We start from the raw sequence: 20,763 nt of genomic DNA, 5'->3' as shown, positions 1-20,763 counted from the left end.
TTTTAGTCTAGCGGAGTTCGCCTCAAAGGGCAAATGGCAAAATCCCCAGCACCAACAACAAAAAGTCCCTCAAACGCGTTTGCCCTCCATCTAAAAGCAAAACGCCATTAACTTGCGCCCATTGAGTTTGCTAAATGCCCCACATAAAATGAATTTGCCCCCCAGGGTGGGGAAACAAATCGCACAGCCGAGCGTTCCATTTAAGTGATTTGAATGATCGGCGCGCCAGAGAAATGGGTCAATACACCGAGACTAAGTGACACGGCTGCCAGCCTGGGCGCTGGCGGAAGACTGGCAGAGGAATCGCAGCGAGACCTCGCTGTCACTGGGTCAGACGCAATCGCCAACGCGGACGTGGCAAATTCAGTCGAAGCCGGTCGCCATTTTTACAAGCTTTGCGACACAAACCTCTGCTGTCGCGAGCCGCGGCCCCAAACCCTCAACCCAGCCACCGGACCGAGCCGAGGTGGAAAAAGTCAGCGGTAAGGAAGGGACGTGACTTACTTTCGGCATTAATTGACATCGTGTCTTTCTCCCAGGACACAACGGTGATGTAGGCCTCCACCGAGGCGGGGATAATGCACTTGAAGACGGCCACATTGCCTCTCATGGCTTTCTGGTCCTCCACCCGGACAGTGTAGGGTTCCCGGAGGACTAGGAAGGAAGGTACAAAGAGACGGCGTCGATGTCGTGTCGCAATCTGGGAAAATTGGACACTCGCGGGTTTCGAGGAATGAAGACAAAGTATATGTATGTGAATGCGAGGGACTCGAACGGAACAGTGTGAAATATTTAGGGTCCAAAGTTCAGAGTAATGGAGAGTATGGAAAAGTTGGAGCCCGTAGTGGATTATGACATTTCTGTTTTTTTTTCTGCGGAGAACTCTTCTAAAGCACGGGTGAAATTTAAGAGCAGAAATACTAACCAGCCTTAATGTGGACATCCTGGCTCCTGATTCTCCCTGAGGGGTTCTCTGCTGTGCAATAGTAGGTGTTGTCGTGGATGAGTTTGCTGAAACTGGAAGGGGGGATGTGGAAGATCTGAAGGGTGCCATTGGAGTGCACGTGGCGGATTCCGGGCACATCGTAGATCTCCTCGCCGGTGGCCAGATACCAGCGCAGTGAGACGGGTGGCGCACCTGCTGCGGGGCAGGGCACCGACGTCCCTGTGGTGCTGGCGAACACTACCTCTTGCACAGATGCATTGACAAAATATAAGCTGGAACGTAGATCTTCACAGAAAACTGCAAGAAAATGAAACCAAACACAAAATGTTAGCTCATCAAACATGTTAACTATCACAAACGATTATTGATGAAGCGTAACCACAAGGGGCGGAACGAGAAGGGGTGGAACGAACTTGACGAGCGTTTATACTGCAGTAGTTGCTCCCTACTCTCGATATGAATAAGACAACACGGTTCCGAAATTACGTTCAAAAACCAATTCGGGATGCTAACAAACAAGTTAACTGACAGTGACATGCGGCACCTGCTGCCAGTATTTATCCATGGCTCAGGATCCATTATATTATTCGCAAGCTAGCGGCGTGCTGGTGCTCCATATAGGCTGGCACCCTTTGATGCTGACAGTCCTGACACCGTTGCGGTTCCGACTGATCACTTTTTAACTAACCACGCTGACTCAAATGTGTTTTTTCACCTGGCAGATTTGGCTCATAGAACAAAATTTAGGGGAAGAGGAGGAGGGAAGTACTGTACTGCTTGTTTAGCCAATGAATGGAACACTCCCGCTGCTGTGATAACTAAGTGGCCCTGCCATGTTGACATGTTGTCACTTTCTTGGTGAAATTTCAGCTCCCTAGCTCCCATTCTTTGAATGCTTTTTTTGAGATGTAAAGATCAAAGGATTGGACAAAATACTGCACTGGATGTATTGTTTATCGGAGTACTTAATTCATTTAGGACAATACATTATTTACATGCTCTTCTCTTCAGAGAATATTGTAAAAAATATAAAGAGGCAAATGGAATTGAATGTCCGAACTCTTAAAAATGTGTAAACATTGAATGTGTTAAGCGCATACGTGTTATGTGCATATATATTTTTTTTCTTTTAATTCAAATACCAAACGCTCGATTCATATTTTCTGCAGGAATACGGAAAATCCTCTCCGCACGAGTCTGGGACGCTTCAGGCCAGCCTTCCCGTCTGCCGGCCTGCGCGACAGCTGCCAATCCCCCCCTCCCTAGAGACCAAACATTTTAGCGCTTCATAAATTCCTAATGAGCATGCTCAAATCACAGGCCACTTCCACATACTGGTCGCTCAACCTGTTACGACAAACAAACACATGTCTCGGCACATTTGGAGCTGCGCTCACTTCACACGCGCAGTACTCAGAGGGCCTCTCCTTCACGTGTTAAGTACTACATTGCTGTATTTGTCAACAGCTGCAGCAACTGACACGTCTCAAGTAAGGGATGGAAAAAAAAAGGAGCTCCAATCAGCACGGGTTCATACCAATCAGCAGTGACGCCGAGTAAAAAGATCAAGTGACGATGCACAGCATAAGCCTCGTTACTCAAGCAAAAATGAATTGAGCAGCGTGTCAATTTTCTTTTTGTTAAAGAGCAACCACATTCAGTTCCGTCAACAATTTGAAAACAGTTTGGTCAAAAACAACAAAAATTGCTTCGCCTTTGCTGGTTGGAAAAAAATGCTCGAAAACAGTTGGGTCAAAACAAAAATGTGGTGATCCAACTTTCGGGCGTGAAATGAAGAGCTCAAAATGTGTGTTTTTCCACGACGTGTTTCAGAAGGGAGGCTTCTGCCCAACTGCTTTTGTCTCGTTCTTTTCTGCGCCAACTCATAAAATATTGAGCCCGCCACCCGTTTCTGGGTGGTTGATTTCTTCAGATGAGAAAGCTTGATGGACATTCAAGCCTTTAAGATGGCTTCAGTTAGATCCTGTATGACTGCATTTATTTTTCAGCGCAATGCCAAGAAAATAGTGTGGGAAGAGCTCCAGTGGGGGAGGAAGCAAAGCACTCAGACAGTCACACAGAGAGCACCGTTAAAAGACAAAGACGGGAAGCCTCGGCAGAGGTCACGGTATGCTCCACCTGAGGTGTCTCTCACAACCTGCTTTAGATGCATTCGCCCCTTGTTCTTGCTAATTTGCTGTCACCGTTCAAGCCTTTGACTGTTTCACCTTCATCTCCCCTTCACGCTCCTCTGACCCTGTCTCTCACTTTTAGGCTCTCTACACACCAACCCGACGATGGGCCCGCGGCCTTGGGCTGTCACGCCGGCGGATCGGCTCAGAAAAAACAAAAACACCGTGAACGCATTGCAGTCTGTGTTCTTTCTGCACGTGTTTGATGTAGTACTCCTCCGTGCCATAGGCGGCGATAGTCACTGTTTCTACTGCGCGGTGTACATTTCGCGCGATACATTGTGGGAAAGTCAGACCAGCTGTGGCGTATGAAAGCTTTGCTTTTGAAATCATCGCAGTACAATATCATCACTTAGACAACTACAGAACAAGCCCGAAAGCTCATATATTGAATTGTACATCCCACGCATGTATATAATAAATTTCAGTCTTAAAAGGGTCAAACCGGGGGCCACAGTGAAAACGAGAGGACTGCGCGAATCTACCCATTGTGGAGCTCACAATTGCATTTGGAGCTCAAGGGCGCCAGACACACTTCGGTCAAGGGGAGTGCACACGGGCGTGTCAGAAGGATGCGGGGGGATGTGGAGCCCATGAGCACGCAGGCTGACGTGTCCTTGGTTGACAGGCTCACGAGTCGATGCGGCCACTGATGCTGCTGCTTTTGCCTGACACAATTAGCTTACAGAATATTTGACGTGCCGAGTAGTTTGTATTTGAACATTGTACAGAGACAAATCATCCAATCTTAAACATTTGGATAACGATAAAAGACGTATATAAATTTTGCCTGATGATAAATAAGTATAAATTTCCACATAATTATGAAAAAACATCTTTTTCATGATCAACATTTTTTACTACATACTCATTTACTCTTTCTCCACCTAATTTCTCCCCATAAAATTTGGTCCAAAATATGCAGTCACTAATGTCTAGCAAGCCAGCCTATATGGAGCACTCGAGTGCTACTAACTGAGGGCTAATTTATGCTAGGCGCAGCTATAAAAGATTCCAAGGATGTGGATAGATAGCTAGCAATCTAGCTAGCTACAGGATCTGTGGCCGATACTCCATGAATGAATTAGTTGTATAAACCATGCACATACAACAAAAATGTTACAAAATATGTCTGACAGATTTACAACTATTTTAAAATAAAGAGTTACTTTCCAATCTTTCTGTCCGCTATTGATAAACACAGGGCCTCCCAGGTAAAAATAGAGCGGGCTAAGGCCTAAATCCTTCTCTAGAAGTATAAATAAAAATCCCATTTTTTCCTTCCCTGATCATATGCTCAGTTAATCCCGCAAACCTCCATGATGGCCATGGCCATCAGCGGCTCCTTCCAAATCACACAGGCAATTTATTTTGGTAAATGTCTAATCAATACAACTCCCACTAACACGCAGCATAAATAGGCCTTTGCATTAGCCTGCGCATTACCCAGCTGATGTTTGCCCAGCCTGTGCTTACCTCACCAGTTAAACGGTGTTTCATTTTATTTCATACTCTCCAGAATGTGCGCATGCCATGCCATGGTGCACATCAGCTAGCTGGCGCGGACCTGAGCAGGTCAAATATCTCTCTCGGCGGTGCTGCAGCTGGCACAGGGGCGCCGAGACATTGGAGCAGTTTCAGTGCAGGGAACAAGCATTGAGCCGTACTGACAGCTCGTGGCGGGCAATGCAGGTAATTACGGCATGTACCGTCTAGGGAGGGCAGAATGGGGGCTGGGGTAGGAAAAGGGAGGGGTGGCAGGGACAGGGCGGCGCCCCCCCTTCCCGCCCCTCCCACTCCCCACCTCCACCCCTTCCACTTCTGCCCTAAGGCCTTACAGAATATCTTGTAAAGCGCAATGTGGAGAGCTGAGATGTAGCGATGGCAGAAGTGGGACTCCTCATTCCCAAATCATCGGTTCCCAATTTGCCCTCATGAATAATTGTCGAGCGCTGCGCTCGCCGCCATGCAGATGCTATGTAAAACCAATGATAGTCTCCTCTGATGTCAACTCTCCGGAGGGCAAGACGAGAGTCGCGGTGAAGCGGACTACTTGATGCATATGAATGCTCATCATTATGAGCGGCAACAGGAGACGAGCGTGTTCCCACGTACTGGGGACTTTAATGAGTTATATCACCAAGGTGGAAGGGGACAAATACTGCAAATCAACTCAGACAGAATAGAGTAGAGAGAAATGAAATGACTAAAGATTGAAGAGGATAAACTGAGAGTGAGTAAATAAGATCACGCTGATGTGACATATACCAAGAGAGGAAGCACGGGGAAAACAATCTCTTGAGATGCACCGTTAATTCATCTCGTGACATAGCGTTATTGTGATTTCCAATTACAACAATAATCATAGTGATAATCACTAGAAGTGAGCAATAAAAAAAAGTCATTATCAATTAAATTCACAAGAATCAAAATTATCATTTACTACGGTCCTGAAGAGTTATAAATGTTTCTAAAATGCGTAAGCGGCGATGGAAAATGGAAGGATGGATGGTTTTATGAAGGATGATTAAATAACAATAAAGCGAATGCGCTTTCCGTCGGCCTCCGTAACTACACCGGATGCGCGCTGTAAAAAAAGTAGCAACAAACGTCACGTGACGCCCTGTTGCTAGCAGCTAGCTTTCCTCCTCTTCGCAACTCCATTTTTATTGCAGTTACGCCGAATCTACACCAATATTAACCCACGTCTATTAAAAGAAATCATATTCAACGATTGGTTAATGGTACTATGAAACTGCTAGCCGATTGGGCTATCATTGAGCAATACGACACATTTTGTAGCGCTAGCCGTAGACTCCGTGGTGCATTCAAATACTGTCGGACATGTTTTAGTCAGGCAGAAAAAGTTTATGCTGCAAACGTTAATAACTGCAAACAATCAATGTAGGCTCCCTATACATCTGTGAAAGCTGACGCATATCAATAAGAATGATGGGGTGAAATTACTTTCAGATTTTAGATTGCTGCGTGCCATATTTAAAGTCCTCTTGTTCTCCTACTGTTTTTTTCTTGTTTTGTTTTGGGTGTTGTTGTTGTTTTTTTTTTTTTGGGGGGGGGGGTATGCTTTTGCTTTGATATCACACACCAAAAAGCCCGATGTGGGTCATTGTCCCCATTTGTCAATGTGTCTTGGGAGTCGATCAGAATTCCTCGTACATCTATAGACTGACGTAAATATAATTGACAAATAAATCATTTGGATCTGAACATTGATTCAGAATCGAACCATTGACCCCCCCCCCCCTCCCCCCAATCTAAATCGTATCAAAATGTGACACACTCAAAAATTGAAATAGCTATATAATGTACAAACAATGACGCCCAAATCAAGGTGACTAATACAAAGCTTTTAAATTATGCATGTCTTCAAATTTGTGATTTGTACTGTTGCCGATCAATGGTGGCTGCAGTATTTTAAAACAAAATCAATTTGGGCTTTTTACAACCAGCTGCCTCTGCAGCACCATTATAAATTTTCTGGATGGAAACAGTCAATATAGAATAACAGTAACAAGCGAAAGCTTACAATATTGCAGCGGTCTGCATTAGCACTCCACTAAATCAGCACCAGACATAAAGGCCCCCCCCCTTCCCCGTACACGTCTTTTTCCTGCCCCCCCCCCCCCCCCCCCCCCCACGTCTCCCCCCCCCTACACGTCTTTCTCCTGTTCTTCCTCTGGATGGTGCGTTTAGGGCAGGTCGTTGGAGGCTCGGCAAACACCGACAGGCAAAACACACATCACCGTATTCAGAGCGCTTAGTGCCCTGGTTTAATCAAATTATAATTTAATCATCTGATCAAACACTAATTAGCATAATCACTTCTGGGCTCAGCCTGATAGAGCGGCGACTGAAGCGGAATGGCGCTGGGGGCCAACGACACTTAAATGAAACATTTGCCAGGATGTTTGAAAATCTAACACGTTTCAGGCCACAAAACCGAGCCGGGATCCTGCACGCTAATCGCCATGATTTGGTTAGGCCCTTCCAATATTTCAGACACGGTTTGGGTCTAGTATTACTAAGTGTTTTGTACGCAGTTTAAAAAAGGGAAAGATTCAAATGAAAAACTAAAGGGATGCTGTGTGTCTATACAAACAGTATGCAAACGTCTATACTGGGTTAGATTTCATGTTTGGTTTTTTTTGTCATGGATTTCAGGTTATCAAAATGTATTACAAATCTAAAATAGCTACATCCAGTTATGGCATTCACGAAATCACACAACAATCCTACAAACGCTTCTCGTAAGGTTACATTATCAGCAAAAAATAGACTTTACACGATGAGCGAGTTTAAAAACAACCGATCACCGAGCCCGTCGCAAGATGGAGCAGTAAGCCGATTTAAGTGACTTTTATTGACTGCATATACCAAAATATTTTTAATCAAATACCAAGAAAATTATTGTGATCATATTTATTGGACTTTACAGGATCAGGAATTTTTGGGGGTGGTCCACAAGTTTTAAAATAACACAAGAAGGGGCAGTATATCTATTTAGATAAATATTTATTATACATAATCAATATACTTGTATACTCTTCATAGAGTACTGACAAAAATACGTATAATATTTTTTGGATATATGAATAATTGCAATCAAGGAAGTGATGCTAAATCAAGCACTCTAATAAGTTTGTGATATATATGTATCACTCATCATGCCTTTTAAAATGTTATTTAAAATACAACAGCCAAAGCAATAATTAAAACAAAAACAGATTCTACAGTTTTAAGCATTTTCCAGTCGTTTGGACAAACATAAATGTTGGCCAGCCTTCAACCAGAGTCTTAAGTGCCCCCCAAAAAAACCTCGTTTCTGCATGGTGAACCAGAATGAATTGATATGAATCTGTGCGTCTAACACAAGCTGACTCCATATGAGCCTTCTTCCCCCACTCTTTGCGCCTGACTACACATCATCATCTCCTTAAGCATTGCAGTTGGGGTTAAATGAAACCTTTAACAGTTCAATGTGCACCCATTAGCATATGCTTGAGTCTACTCTCATCTCGGCGGCCAAGCCGTGGCGTGAGCGTACGCAGCCCAGAAATGCAAAAAAGGATGACGACCGATGGCAGAGCCAGGTGTCATTTCTAAGTTTGGGAAGGTACGCTGGAAGGAACTGAAAGTATCTTCCAAGCTGACCGGAAAAAACCCCCAGCCAGAATGGAAAAATACAAGCGTGTTGTAGAGATCGCTTTTGAGAGTGAAAGGCGACATACCGAATGATCGGAATGTCAAAGTACTTACCGTGAGGCAGCAAGTTTTGATGTGAAAATGAAGCCCCGTGAACCATCTGGTTTTTTGTTTGTTTTTTTTCTCGGCCCTCAATATGGCACTCTTGGTTTAAAGATGCAGCGGAACGTCAATCTAGTTCTTTATTTTTGAACCAAGAGCACCATCAACAGGATCAAAAAATAAAACGAGTGCTTCGTGAGGCTTCATTTTCCCATCGCTATTCATTACTAGCCTCGTGAACCCTGGAAATGTAATAAAAAGTGAACATTGAATATATTTCCATTTCATTAGCATTTATCTTTACACCATCTACAGGAATTTAAAAAAATCACAACTGCTTCATGAGGCTTCATTTTCTCATCCCTTCTAACGAGTAGTGAAAGAGAAGCCTTGTGAAAAAGGAATTTTGAAATACCCTATATGTTTTTTTTTTTTCTCCTCGAGAAGACGCGCTCAGTTTGAAAACGTGGAAATTTAACACACTTCCATTTCGGTAGCCTTGAAATCAAAAGCAACATCTACAGGAATACAAAAATATCACATGTACTTCACGGGGCTTCATTTTTCCGTCACCTCATTAGACCATCAATCCACAGGAGTAAAATAAACATGAATCACAAGTGCTTCACGAGGCTTCATTTTTTCGTCACTAGTCCTTAGCGTTGATAGAAAAAAGAAGCTTCGTTAACCATTTTGGTTTGTTTTCGCTCCTTCGGATGACACTTTGGTTTATAGGTGCTGTGTAATTTTTATCTTTACACCAGGTGCACCAAACAGGAATTTAAAAAAACTGACACAAACGTTTCATGAGGCTTCATCTCTCCATCACCTGTAATTATTAATGAATGAAATGAATAAAATATAGTGTATGGGTACATTACATTGAATTATAAGAGAGACAAACTCAATCGTGTGGAAACCGATTATAATGAATTGTCTGGTTAATTACGACACCCAAAAATCCCGTCTCTCTGGTCCATCGGGACGCCGTTTCCCAGTGGCCTACATTGTGCTGACTGGTCTGTTGATGCTAATGGGCAACTGAGGAGCTGGCTTGTTGCTCTGATGGTGTCAGCCCATCTTCACTGCATGCGAAGTGACAGTGTGCACCAAAAGACCTCCTTTCCCACTGGCCCAAATGCGACCTCTGCTACGTAACGTTGTTTTGTCTGATTGTAATTGGGTTAAAAAGGCGCCACGGCGCCAACCTCGTGCTTGTCAAACTGTCGTCATTGAGCTTCGTTCGAACGTGCTGCTTTTTGGGCTTATTTCAGCCCCGGATTAAGTTTCTTGGCTCTGCAACTTGAACAAATATTGACAACACGGAATAGATCGTCAGCGTCTGGTAATTCTACCATATCATGAAGTGACGCACACGCTAAATAAATAAATGAATAAAAAGGTCTGGTGGTTAAATGGGAAAAAAAGAGCCAGTTTACAATTTATTCGACAGTTGCCAGGCAAATTGGGCAGTAGATGACATCAGGTCATTAAAATCATTAACTTTAAATACTGGATAACGATAAAAAAAAATAAAAAAAAATCTGCTTGAATGTGAAATGTCCGGATGCATTTGAATGCATCACATGACTCGTGCGCATGGCGAGACGTCAACACTCTCGTTAGATATGTGCTGTGTGCTCCAATAGCTACATAATTAACCTATGTTTTTATTTATCTATTTATCCTTACATATTATATAGAGCTCAATGGTTGTTTGTTTTTGTTTCTGCCACTAAATAAGACTAAATAAAAAGTAAAACAATAAACAACGTAAACAATAGTTATAAAAGGTAAATAATGACAATAAATGAGTCCAACTAGACCTATCAAAAGCAAATATTTGTGAAAACTCACTTAAAACGGCCATACCATCCACCCAAAGAAGTTCACATTCATGCACATGCAAAAATAAATGTTTGTCACACCTTTTTGTCGACAAACTCACAAAAATGTATGAGCATGATGAACCATCATAAGCAAAGTTTTGTGAAAACTTATCAAACACGTGCAGTTTTTTTTTTTCTGTTTGTTTGTTTGCCATTTTTGAAGCTGTCCTGGACTGATCCGAAAAAGAGACGGTTGAAGGGCATGATTGTGTATTTCCACGGCTTATTAGCACAGCATTGGGCAAATATCATATTTCACCCCAAGGCTCAGCTGAGCAAAAACAACATTATGCCAAATAACCAATTACACCCCTTTAAAAATGGAAAACATTGCTGATCTTTGATTTAACTCTTAATAGACACGTTTTCAAGAGCAGTTTCAAAGCTCAAGCACCATTAAACAGAACTCTGCAGCATATTTTACTCTCAACCGCGGTGAATGTTTCATCGCACGCAAATGTGGCCTCAAATGGGCAGTTCAGAACAAAATGGAGTTTGCACACCGGGTAATATTCATAAACCGGCACTCCAACGCTGAGATTTGTAACGGTGGTTTCAAACATCAAATACTTCCTACAAGCAAGCGACATTTATCTTTCCAAACTCCTAAAGAAATGTGTCCGCTAAGTGTTTAACTTCAAACAAAATAAAATGTAGTTTCCTGATTGCAAAGATGAAACATGTCAGATGAAACGGGAGTCATCTGAACACAAAGGGCACGTATGTAGGGCTGGGGGGGAAAAGTCGACCAAATCGGGTAAGTCGACTTTAAAACTAGGTCGTCATGATGTAGCTACGTCCTAGCGCCGCTGGAACCATGTTTATGCCATCGTTTTCTGCACGGACCTCTCTTGCTGACTCCACCCTCCAAAAACGTGAATATCGCTAATTTGAGATCATTTCGAATGGAAAAAAAAAAGAGTGATCAAAATAAAGTGATGTTCAATTATTGCAAAGTGGAAAAAGAATATCACAACAGTACTTTGGGGGAAAAAAAAACACAGGGGAAAAAAAAACACAGGCAAAAACGGTCTTGACAGACAGCTCAATTTCTTGTGCTGGTGCACCACTTTTACTCGATCGCTCGATTATTTGACAAAATACTCGACAGGACCATGGATTTTAGCGACTGCCCTACCCAAAACCCATACTGCAGTGGACTCATTAAAAAAAGGTCTCCATAGAGACAACCTCAGCATCCTGCAAGACAACACTATATATATATATATATATATATATATATATATATATATATATATATATATATATATATATATATATATATATATATATATATATATATTAGAGCAGAGAGACAGGAATGTCGCAGCGCCCATCGGCAAGTGCTGCTGCTGTTTTCATTCAAAGTTTCCATGTAGATGTCTCTAGCAGCAGCCATTTTGCAACGCTCACGCCTTGACTAAAGACTGAAGGGTAAAAAAAAAAAAACAACAACAAAACAACAAAAGAAGCTAACGGCAAGCAAAGCAATTCACCACGCTCAGCAAAAGCGAGATCTCAGCACGCGTCGGATTGAAAATGGACACGTTGTTTTGAAATGGAGTCTTTGGCGCACCACGACCATTGCCTTTCCTCCCTTCTCCCCGAAGAATAGCAAGCGGCTACAATTTAGCTTTCAGCGTGGCCACAAAATGGTTTTCCCCCAACGTGCTTCACGCATCACTCTTAATTCTAATCCAAAAAAGCGCCTTTAAGTGCCCCAATTTTCTTTGAAAGACAATTTCTGCCCCCCCCCAACATAGTCTGATTGCTCTTCCTACCCTAAAGCCCCCTGTCGTCCACATTGCCCCCCTTCTACACACACCCTCCGTGGATTCGCCATCAAATAAAATCGTTCGCCATCAGAAACACAATTACCGGTTATCAATACCGTGTGATGACTTGTGTTCAAAAAAAGATGCAGGAATTTCATTTTGGCACAATATGCACTTATAGACAAGGGTGATAAGGGCTGGTCTTTTTTTTTTTTTTCTCCCCCCCAATCCCAAATGCCTCCATGTCTGTGCTTCTAACATGGCGGTTGCAATGGAAGAGAAAAATCTTAGCCACGCTTGAATCCATTTTCATCGAATATTTCTGCAGAAAAAGGCCGCGATACGTGCACGCTTTTCCCTTTTGTCGACAAACCGAGGGACACATATCAGAACGTGGTGCATTTTATGATTTTTAATTGATAAATATTTGGAAATGGTTTCACTTATATTAAGGAGAAATGTTATTTTGATATATGAGAAAATGGTGCTATAATTGATCATCAAAATAGATTGTTTTCACAATTTATGCTGATTTAAGTTTAGGTTGAGGAAAAAAAACAGAATGAGGCCTGTGGTGCTTTTTGATTTCAAAAACGAGAAATGATGAGTTTTCTCAGTGGAAGATACATTTTTTTGAAGAATTTCCTAAAATGTCATTGCAGGGAGGTGGATGTGGGATCGATATTAGCACATTAATATGTATATCTCATACATGTTGCATTGCATGCCGCATGGATATAAAAGCCCTCTATTTTCATTTCTAAATAGATAAATGTTGTTACACTTGAAGGTTAACGTGGATGACCCCCTCCCCCCAAAAAACGGCCCGGTGGAGACCGAACATAGCAACAGTGAAGATCATTTGGAAATGCTTAAGAAACAATTTGTTAGATTTCCCCTGCCGTGCATCACATGTGATTTCAATAAAGTTAATGACGAAGCAAGCAAAAAAAATCAAATAAAGGATCAGCACCTACCATTCAAGATGCACTGAGAAAAGAAAAGAGCCAATATCCACATGCCCCGCTCCTTTCAATATCCAAGCTTAAGCTTTTTTTTTTTTTTCTTTTTCAAATGAGCTTCTCCCCGCACTCTTTCTTCCTTAAACGTCTGTATTTTTTCCTTCAACAAGTCATTTAGAATGACAGAAGGGGGGGAGGCCAAGCTTGCATTTCTTTGGGATTCCGAATCCGGGGCAGGAGGATGATGAAGAGGAGGAGGTTCGCAGATGATTGTCCAGTGGCGCAACGAGAAGCGGTGTACGATCCACAAGTATTGGGAGATGGACCGCGCGGGGGCCCCTCAGCAGCGCAGCCGTCCCCCCCTATCGGACCTCTGCCCGGCGTTGAACATGAGGGAGCCCGGTCCAGGTGAGAGCTTCCGCCGCGGCTGCTGACTCGGACACTGGAAGCGCATAAGAAAGTGGGCTATGCGCAGAAGAACCATAAAAAAAAAAAGAAATGAAAAAAAAAGCGTAAAATGCTAAAAAAAAATCAAATAAAAAAAATAGTCCGATTGCTAGAAATGTGAATGAAGGAGGCAAAGGCGTCTCGGTGAGAGGATGGGTTGGATTTTGCGTAAAAGTGCGCGCGGCGGTAATTGTTAGCTGCGTGGGGAACTCATTGTGGCTTGTCCACCTCTCTCCATCGGGCGAGCAACAAGCACGCGCATCTTCGCTCCACACAAAAGTGCGCCTCCTCCTACAAGCTGGCCTGCCTCGCACAAGTGTGGGATAAAGCCGCTCCTTCCTCTCCGCAGCGGCGTCCTCCCTCTCCCATTGCCTTAAAGGTGCACGCGTGTGACGATGCGGGGAGGAGGGAGCCTGGGGGGAGGAGGGGGGAGCCCTTCAAGTTCCCTCTTTAGCGCCGGTGATTAAGGTGGGAGAATTAGCATGAGGGACCGAGGTCTTTGCGGGACATCTTTTGCGCTCGGGTGGCGGGCTGGAGATGCTTTCCGAGGGACGACGGGAGGGAAAAGGGGGAGTCAGAGGTGGAGGAGAGAGGGAGAGGCCAGGCTTCACCTGACTGCGTGCTGGAGGCCACGTGATCCGACCGCCTTCATTGGCGCACGTCAAATTTGCTCTCTGCGCAAACCGCAACTTCTCCAAAACAGCCTTCGTCAATTGATCATTCCGGAAGCAGAGAACCAGCACGTTCACTTCACTCCCTCTTTTATTTTAGAAGATGCATTATTAGTCTTTTGGCTAAATGAGGCTATTTGGGTAGTTACGTACCAATCCATTACTTTAGGTACTAAAGTACAATAATAGCATTTTGGGGGGTGTTAAAGTACTAAAGTGAGTAATTGCTTTATGTACTTAAGAAGTGTTGCAGCAATTACTGTTGGTACTAAATGAAAAAGTCATCATTTCATTGGGTAAAGAATTACTAGAGAAAATTTTAGGTAAAAAAAATTATAGCAATTATCTTTGGTGCTAAATAAGTAATAAATTACTTAGGTAATTGATTACTATAAGTACTTTCGTATCAACTACTTTAGGAATTAAATTACTAGGAATAAAAGTAATAATAATAGTATTAGTAAAGTACTCAGGTACTACAATCATCATTTAATCATTAAAGCACTATCGTAGCAATTACGTTTGGTTCTAAAGTACTAAAGTAATCATTCACCTTTGGTACTTAAGTACTATAGCAGCGATTATTTAAGGTACTGAATATTGGGTAATTAATTACTTTAGGTTCAAAGGTAATCAACTAGGTACCAAAGTAATCGGTTACTCTGGGTGTTTGAGTACTAAAGTAATGTATCATAAATAATCAACAAAAAATAATCGTCCATGGATAATGAATGGCCTAGCGAGATCAATCTTTTTGTCAATGACATTTTTAACTCAATTTTGAACATTTTTACAGTGGGCTTAGCTCGATTGTAGGAAATCCTTCTCCAACATTACAATATCAAGTTCCAGAATGTGTGCAAAACAATCATTTAGACCAAGAAAAAAAGTAGCATGCCCACTTGCACTGACCCATTTCGTTGCCCAGTCTTAATTTTGTTGTCTTGTTTTCCAATCATTTGACCATATGGTAAATCAGTCATCCCGGGGTTTGTCTTCAAAGATGGGATTAAAATCATTGCCTGTATAGTCGTACACAGCTAAATCCTTATTGTTCTAATCCTTCTTTTAACACTATGACATCTTGTAAGGTTAGTACCAAATCGTAGCTATTATCCTCTCCAAACCATTCTCATATTTAAACATTGGTGATTGTTCAATCACGTAAAATAAGCTGTTCAGGAAACATACAGTAGTTAGACTGTTGCACCAAGGAAAAAAACAATGTCATATGTCAAGATGGTCTTTGCATATGTGTTTTTTTGTTTATGCTTTCCCCAAAGTACCGTTGTGGTATATGCCTTTTTGTTGGAATTGATCCCAATCTTGTGTTTGCTATCCACTGGTTTTCTCACTTGTCATTATTGCAACACTGCGTCCGTCTTCAAGAAAGGTCATTGTAGCAAACCAAGAAAGGAAAATGGTTCGGATACTTTTCGTCAACTTATTTTTAAAGTCGACTTACCCAACTCGACTTTGTTTTCGCATGCTCTCGAAACTTCAATTTCAAAGCCGGGGAGAATTTAACAAGTCCACATGCACGTATTGTTCTTTATAATAATACTTAACCATATTTATAATTTCATAGGAGCCAGTGGATGAGATTTTGAAGCTTATGGTAAAGACAGATATGCTTGTTGCTGGTCCATTCACTTCAATGAGAGGGAGCGCTTATTCAACTTGCCCCCCTCCAAAATAAAAGCCCAGTCCAGGCCTGCATGGGCAACAAATGTAAAACAAAAAACATGCCCATACTTCTATTTGTTCCAATATGTCAATAAAAGATGGCACACATCCATATCGCTACAATATTAACACACCCGTATTGTATGTTTTCCTTCTCGGAAAGGCCTTGTATATCACCGAATAATTCAAATGATTTCTCTAAATTTAGTAAATTACGATAGATCATTTAGTGTGTAATGTACTACAATATATATGATCTTACCGAGAATTCATTAGGGATTATAAAGTCTTAACTGCATAACATCGTTCCCCAAGGGTAATTTTATGGCTTTTAGTAAGAAATGACTGTACTTGTAAGTCATTTGACTATATTGGAACAACGTAATAAACGCGCATCTCGCTAGGTTTCAAGCTGACCAATTACGGTTAAGGCGCAAGAGAGGAAACGCGAGTGAGGGATCTTAATAATTCAAGCAACATTATGAGGCAGAGATGGATAAACGGCCATCTAACGTACTGTACATCCTCATTTTATTAGTCTGCCGTTGATTGCTTCTCCCTGACCATAAATTCTGAGGGGAAAGTGGGACTTCATTTCTATTCAAGTTTAATGAGTCGACAGCATCTCCGCAACGGGCAAATTGGCAAAACGGGTTTCCTTTGAGACCAATTAGAACCCTTCAGAAGGTCTTGTGTTTATTTAACCATTTTGCTTTGTCTAGCACGGTCATCACCAAACTTGTTTTCTGTTATCAATACGTTATGTGGAAATGAAATCAAATCTACTCACCCAAAAGAGCGCGCCCATTGGGCCCATGCGGTGTGCTGACCCACAAAATCCAACTGATGGTGCTTGGGTGAGGAAAAAAAAAAAAAAAAAGTCTTCCTCGCTGAGGGACACCGCACAATTCTCATGACTGCCACCTATAGGGCAGGAGTAGAAAGGCATCATGACATTTTGTTCCAGTTCATCACGGCTAACATTAGACGCACATTTAGTGTACCTGATGTTGCGGCCTCAGATTGGAAGCGGTATGGACAAGACTTACCGCCTGCCAATCACAGAGCAGCAGTAAACATCTTTGACGGTCTGGAAGTGTCCAACGTGGGGTGACAGTGTTGCTTGGTAACCACAGCACATGACTGACCTTATCTGTGCACTCATAAAAATGCATGAAGTCCGTTTATTTATTTTCCCTATTTCCCCGCACTGCCCACTTGCTTTCCTTTGCCCGCCTTGTCGCAAAATGCACACGGGAAATTCTGATGATTAGAGAAGGGAAGAATGGGGAATGACCAGAAGAGTGCGAATAAAAAGATGAGCCCATGCCATGTGAAGATTGATTGCAAATAAAAAATAGACATATATTTATATCTATATTTTTTTTCAATTATTTCAAGCATTTTGATACACTCTTTTTTCAGTTTGAGACTAACCTGTAACCTATAGAAACACTGCAAAAAAGTAGCTAACAGTTGTTGAAAGGTGATTTCTACTTCTACTTTTACCACTTTTATGGATGATAAAAGGGTATATATATATATATATATATATATATATATATATATATATATATATATATATATATATATATATATATACACTATTTAAATAAACTGATGAAGAATAACTGATTCCAATCCTGCTTAATTGCAGGTGTAGTAACAGTTATAATCATGCTTTGACTACTCCAACTCTATGATCTCCTTAAATCGGTAAATCTGCCTTGTTTACAGTGTTGTAATCTGGGTTTAATCTCCCAAACATATTTATGGAATGGAGAAAGCATTATGCTCCGCTTGAATCTGTTTACGGCGGCGTGATGTTTTCCAAGTTGTACAGCGGAGCGTATGCCGCTCATATTGACACAACGTCACGGGGTCCAAAGTGCTGCCGCCGTTCCTACGGGGAAGCGCAGATGTTCGCCTTGCTGTGGCCGTTTTAGCATCGCAACATCATCGGCGCAGCTGGGCTGTCACTTGTGGCAAAACGGGCGGCGACGCCGCACGCCGCTCTTGAACCGTCGACAGCTCGGGGCGGCGCGGCACAGATGGCAGGTAGACACCGGGCCTCCCATCTGGCCTCGGCGCCGGCATTTTGCCCCGGCGAATCTTAAGCGTGTGCTTCAACGGAAAGCCTGTCAAGAGAGAGAAGTCACCTTGTGCAAAACATTTTACTGCAATGGGGGGGGGAGGGGGCAAGTATGTATCAGCTAATGGAAACAGTCAAGTTGGAGGGAAATGCTCACTACAGTACATTTTTCCTTCAAGCACTATAAATCTCTGTCCATTCAGAAATCCGTCCGTCCGTCCATCCATCCATCCGTCCATCCATTCATCCGTCCGTCCATCCTTCCATCCATCCATCCATCCATCCCATTTTTACAGTGTAACAGTGAGTCTGATTTGGTCGTTTTGTTCAACCGTTGCATTAATCGCATTAATCAAGGTGAAAAATGCGATTCAAATATTAGCAGTTTGTCAGCACTGATATATATCTCTATATGTATATATGCCTGTGATTAGTCCGATTCAGTCATTTTGTTTGGCAGGCTTCATTTAAAGGAAAGGAAATATAGCAGAGGGCCAGTCCAGAAGAAAAGCACTTTATGGATGGAGCATTCAGGTCAGCCCCTACGCCCCGCCTTGCTCCCCCATAATCCTCCCCTGAAGCTCCTTCCCCTCCCTCTCCTTCTATCCCTCCTCCTACCCCCCTCCCCTCCCACGCCCAACCCTGTATATCATGAGCAAATGCCAACAGATGCCTTGTGTCTAAGACAAGCATTATGTTCTTAGAGGATGTCCTGCTAATTCTTTTCTCTCTCTCTCTCTCTTTTTTTTTCCAAGCTACAGATGTCTGAAAGAGTTCAAGACGTGAGCATATCAGGCAACCAGGTAATCATGCTCAACAAAGAGTCCGAAGGCCCACTAGAAGCGAACATTATTTGATTTTGCATAATCAAATGTGATGCGTAATAATAAGTACACGGCAAGCTAAACGTAGCGTAAATGCATCAACGGCAGCATTTAGCTTGGTATTTTCAAACATGTTACTCATCAAGAATTCAAAAGCGGAGGAGCGGGACTTCATTTGTCGTAAGGAAACGTGTCAATCATGGCGACAGTGGGAGAAAGTGGTTTGTCAGACCCCGAGGGGTCCGCACTGACCTAAATACAAAATTGTCAACAGCGATTTTTACAGTCACCAACCAAAAGAGAACACCAGGGAAACAAACATTTATCTCTGGAAAAAGAGCTTTACTTAGAAGAGTCCAAGTGGAAAGTAGTTTTTTTTTTTCCGCTCCCCAGTGGGGCAACAGAGCATTTTCAAATTTGCGTGATGCAACATGTGTTATTTGGTTTTATAGGACTAGTTGGTTAACAATAAGTAGATACAATTTTAATTCATACGGGGGCCCTCAAGCGGATGTATGAGCCATGTTTTGTACTGATTGATGAGTTGACCTCTTCCCTGAAAGAGATTTTCATTGCGCTCGACGGTAGCGCTCATTCCGAAATGAGTAACGCCACCGTGTGGTCAAATGTGGTACTGCTGGAAGGGGAGGCGCAGTTACAGTGCAAAATGGTGAGAAAAAAGAACATGAAGTGAAAAAACAAACACAAACAGGTTGCATGGTCATTTGTGATATCTATGCTACAGTAATAAAAGTATGCAAAGTGGGAAATATATTACTACTGAGAGTGATATGCTGCACCAGTCAAAAGTTTGGAAACATCTTCCGTCACATTCTTCATCGTGTCATTGTCTTGAGTTTTCATCTCTAAGATAAGTTTACACAATGAAAGAAAGACTAAATAAGAGGGTGTTTCTAGACTTTTGATTGGTACTGCATAGTGACAAAATAATTTATCAAAATATGGCCAATATGGTCTAAATACATCATTTTAAGAACTGCTTCTGCTCTTTTTCTTTTTGCTTCTTTTTCTCCTTACCTCCAACGTTTCCTTCTTTCTTCTTCTATTTGTGATTATTTGATGATGCACAGTGTCTGAAAAGATTGAAATATGCAATATGAATGCACAATATTGTAGTTTTTTAGGTCCTATTTGGAAAATGGTGTACATTTGGAAGATTAAATACAGTAACAAAAGATCATTTATACGTTCAAACACAATCAATTTTATAAACTGTACATAAGATGTATACACTTATTATTGTAAATTGACTGAATAATGCTCACTTTTATTTGACATCATCAACAAGACATAACCTTATCTAATGAATCTCCCATTAGATATAAAAAAAATTGAAAATCGGTGAAACCTAAATGTAACCCCGGATGGCATGAATTTTCCGCCATGGAATTTGAATGAAGTTACGCAAACGCATTAGGAAATGCGAGACAAATGAAAAGAGGCTGTATCTAAAACACAGAATACTCAAATAAAAGAAATAACATTTGCCCACTTAAGACGCAGATTCTTTTGGCCTAAAAAGGTATGTATTGATGCTAGCGGTGGGCTGTCATAGCTCCAAGGGCACGAGGGCGGCGGGCCGGGCCGGGCCGGGCCCTGCCACACCCGTAGCCCCGATCCCGGTTGACCTACAAAACCGGCGAGAGCGCTGACGTTGATCGCAAGCGCAGTAGCCCGGAGTGTCAAAAAGACTCACGCTGATTTGAGATTCGACCAGGCTTGACGCGTGACATGGACATTGCCGAAGAACAGAGGGGGATATACAGTACGCATAGCTGCCCGGTAACAGGGACTTGCTGCTCATTGGCTATTCAACAATGTTGCAATGATGATGGGCTTTGGGCAAAATGACACGTTGTTGCCCAGCACTCACGCCACGATCTACCGTACTCACATAGACGGCGCTTGACGTGCTATCGTCGTCATAAAAGCACACAATCGCGTGTAGGGTTTGAATTTATCAGTACTCTATCTAAATTTTCATTTTCACCAT

General features: G+C 42.3%; 1 protein-coding gene across 2 annotated transcripts in view; it reads right to left on the bottom strand.

Moving 5' to 3' along the window:
- Positions 1–13,749, bottom strand: part of dscama (Down syndrome cell adhesion molecule a) — a 69,613-nt gene extending 55,864 nt beyond the window's left edge. For both annotated transcript variants that reach the window (XM_088440111.1, XM_088440112.1), the window contains exons 1-3: positions 13,045–13,749; positions 926–1,243; positions 505–654 (exon numbers count right to left, since the gene is read on the bottom strand). In XM_088440111.1, coding sequence (XP_088296237.1) covers positions 505–654; positions 926–1,243; positions 13,045–13,087 — 511 coding nt within the window. In that variant the 5' untranslated portion in view covers positions 13,088–13,749. The remainder of the gene's footprint in view (positions 1–504; positions 655–925; positions 1,244–13,044) is intronic.
- Between the last annotated feature and the right edge of the window lie 7,014 nt (positions 13,750–20,763).

This window comes from Hippichthys cyanospilos, chromosome 18 (genome assembly GCF_059441005.1).
Source record: "Hippichthys cyanospilos isolate Australia breed blue-spotted pipefish chromosome 18, RoL_Hcya_1.0, whole genome shotgun sequence".
NCBI lineage: Eukaryota > Metazoa > Chordata > Actinopteri > Syngnathiformes > Syngnathidae > Hippichthys > Hippichthys cyanospilos.
The sequence above is the reverse complement of the archived record's forward strand: the minus strand, read 5'-3'. Positions and strand labels throughout refer to the sequence as shown.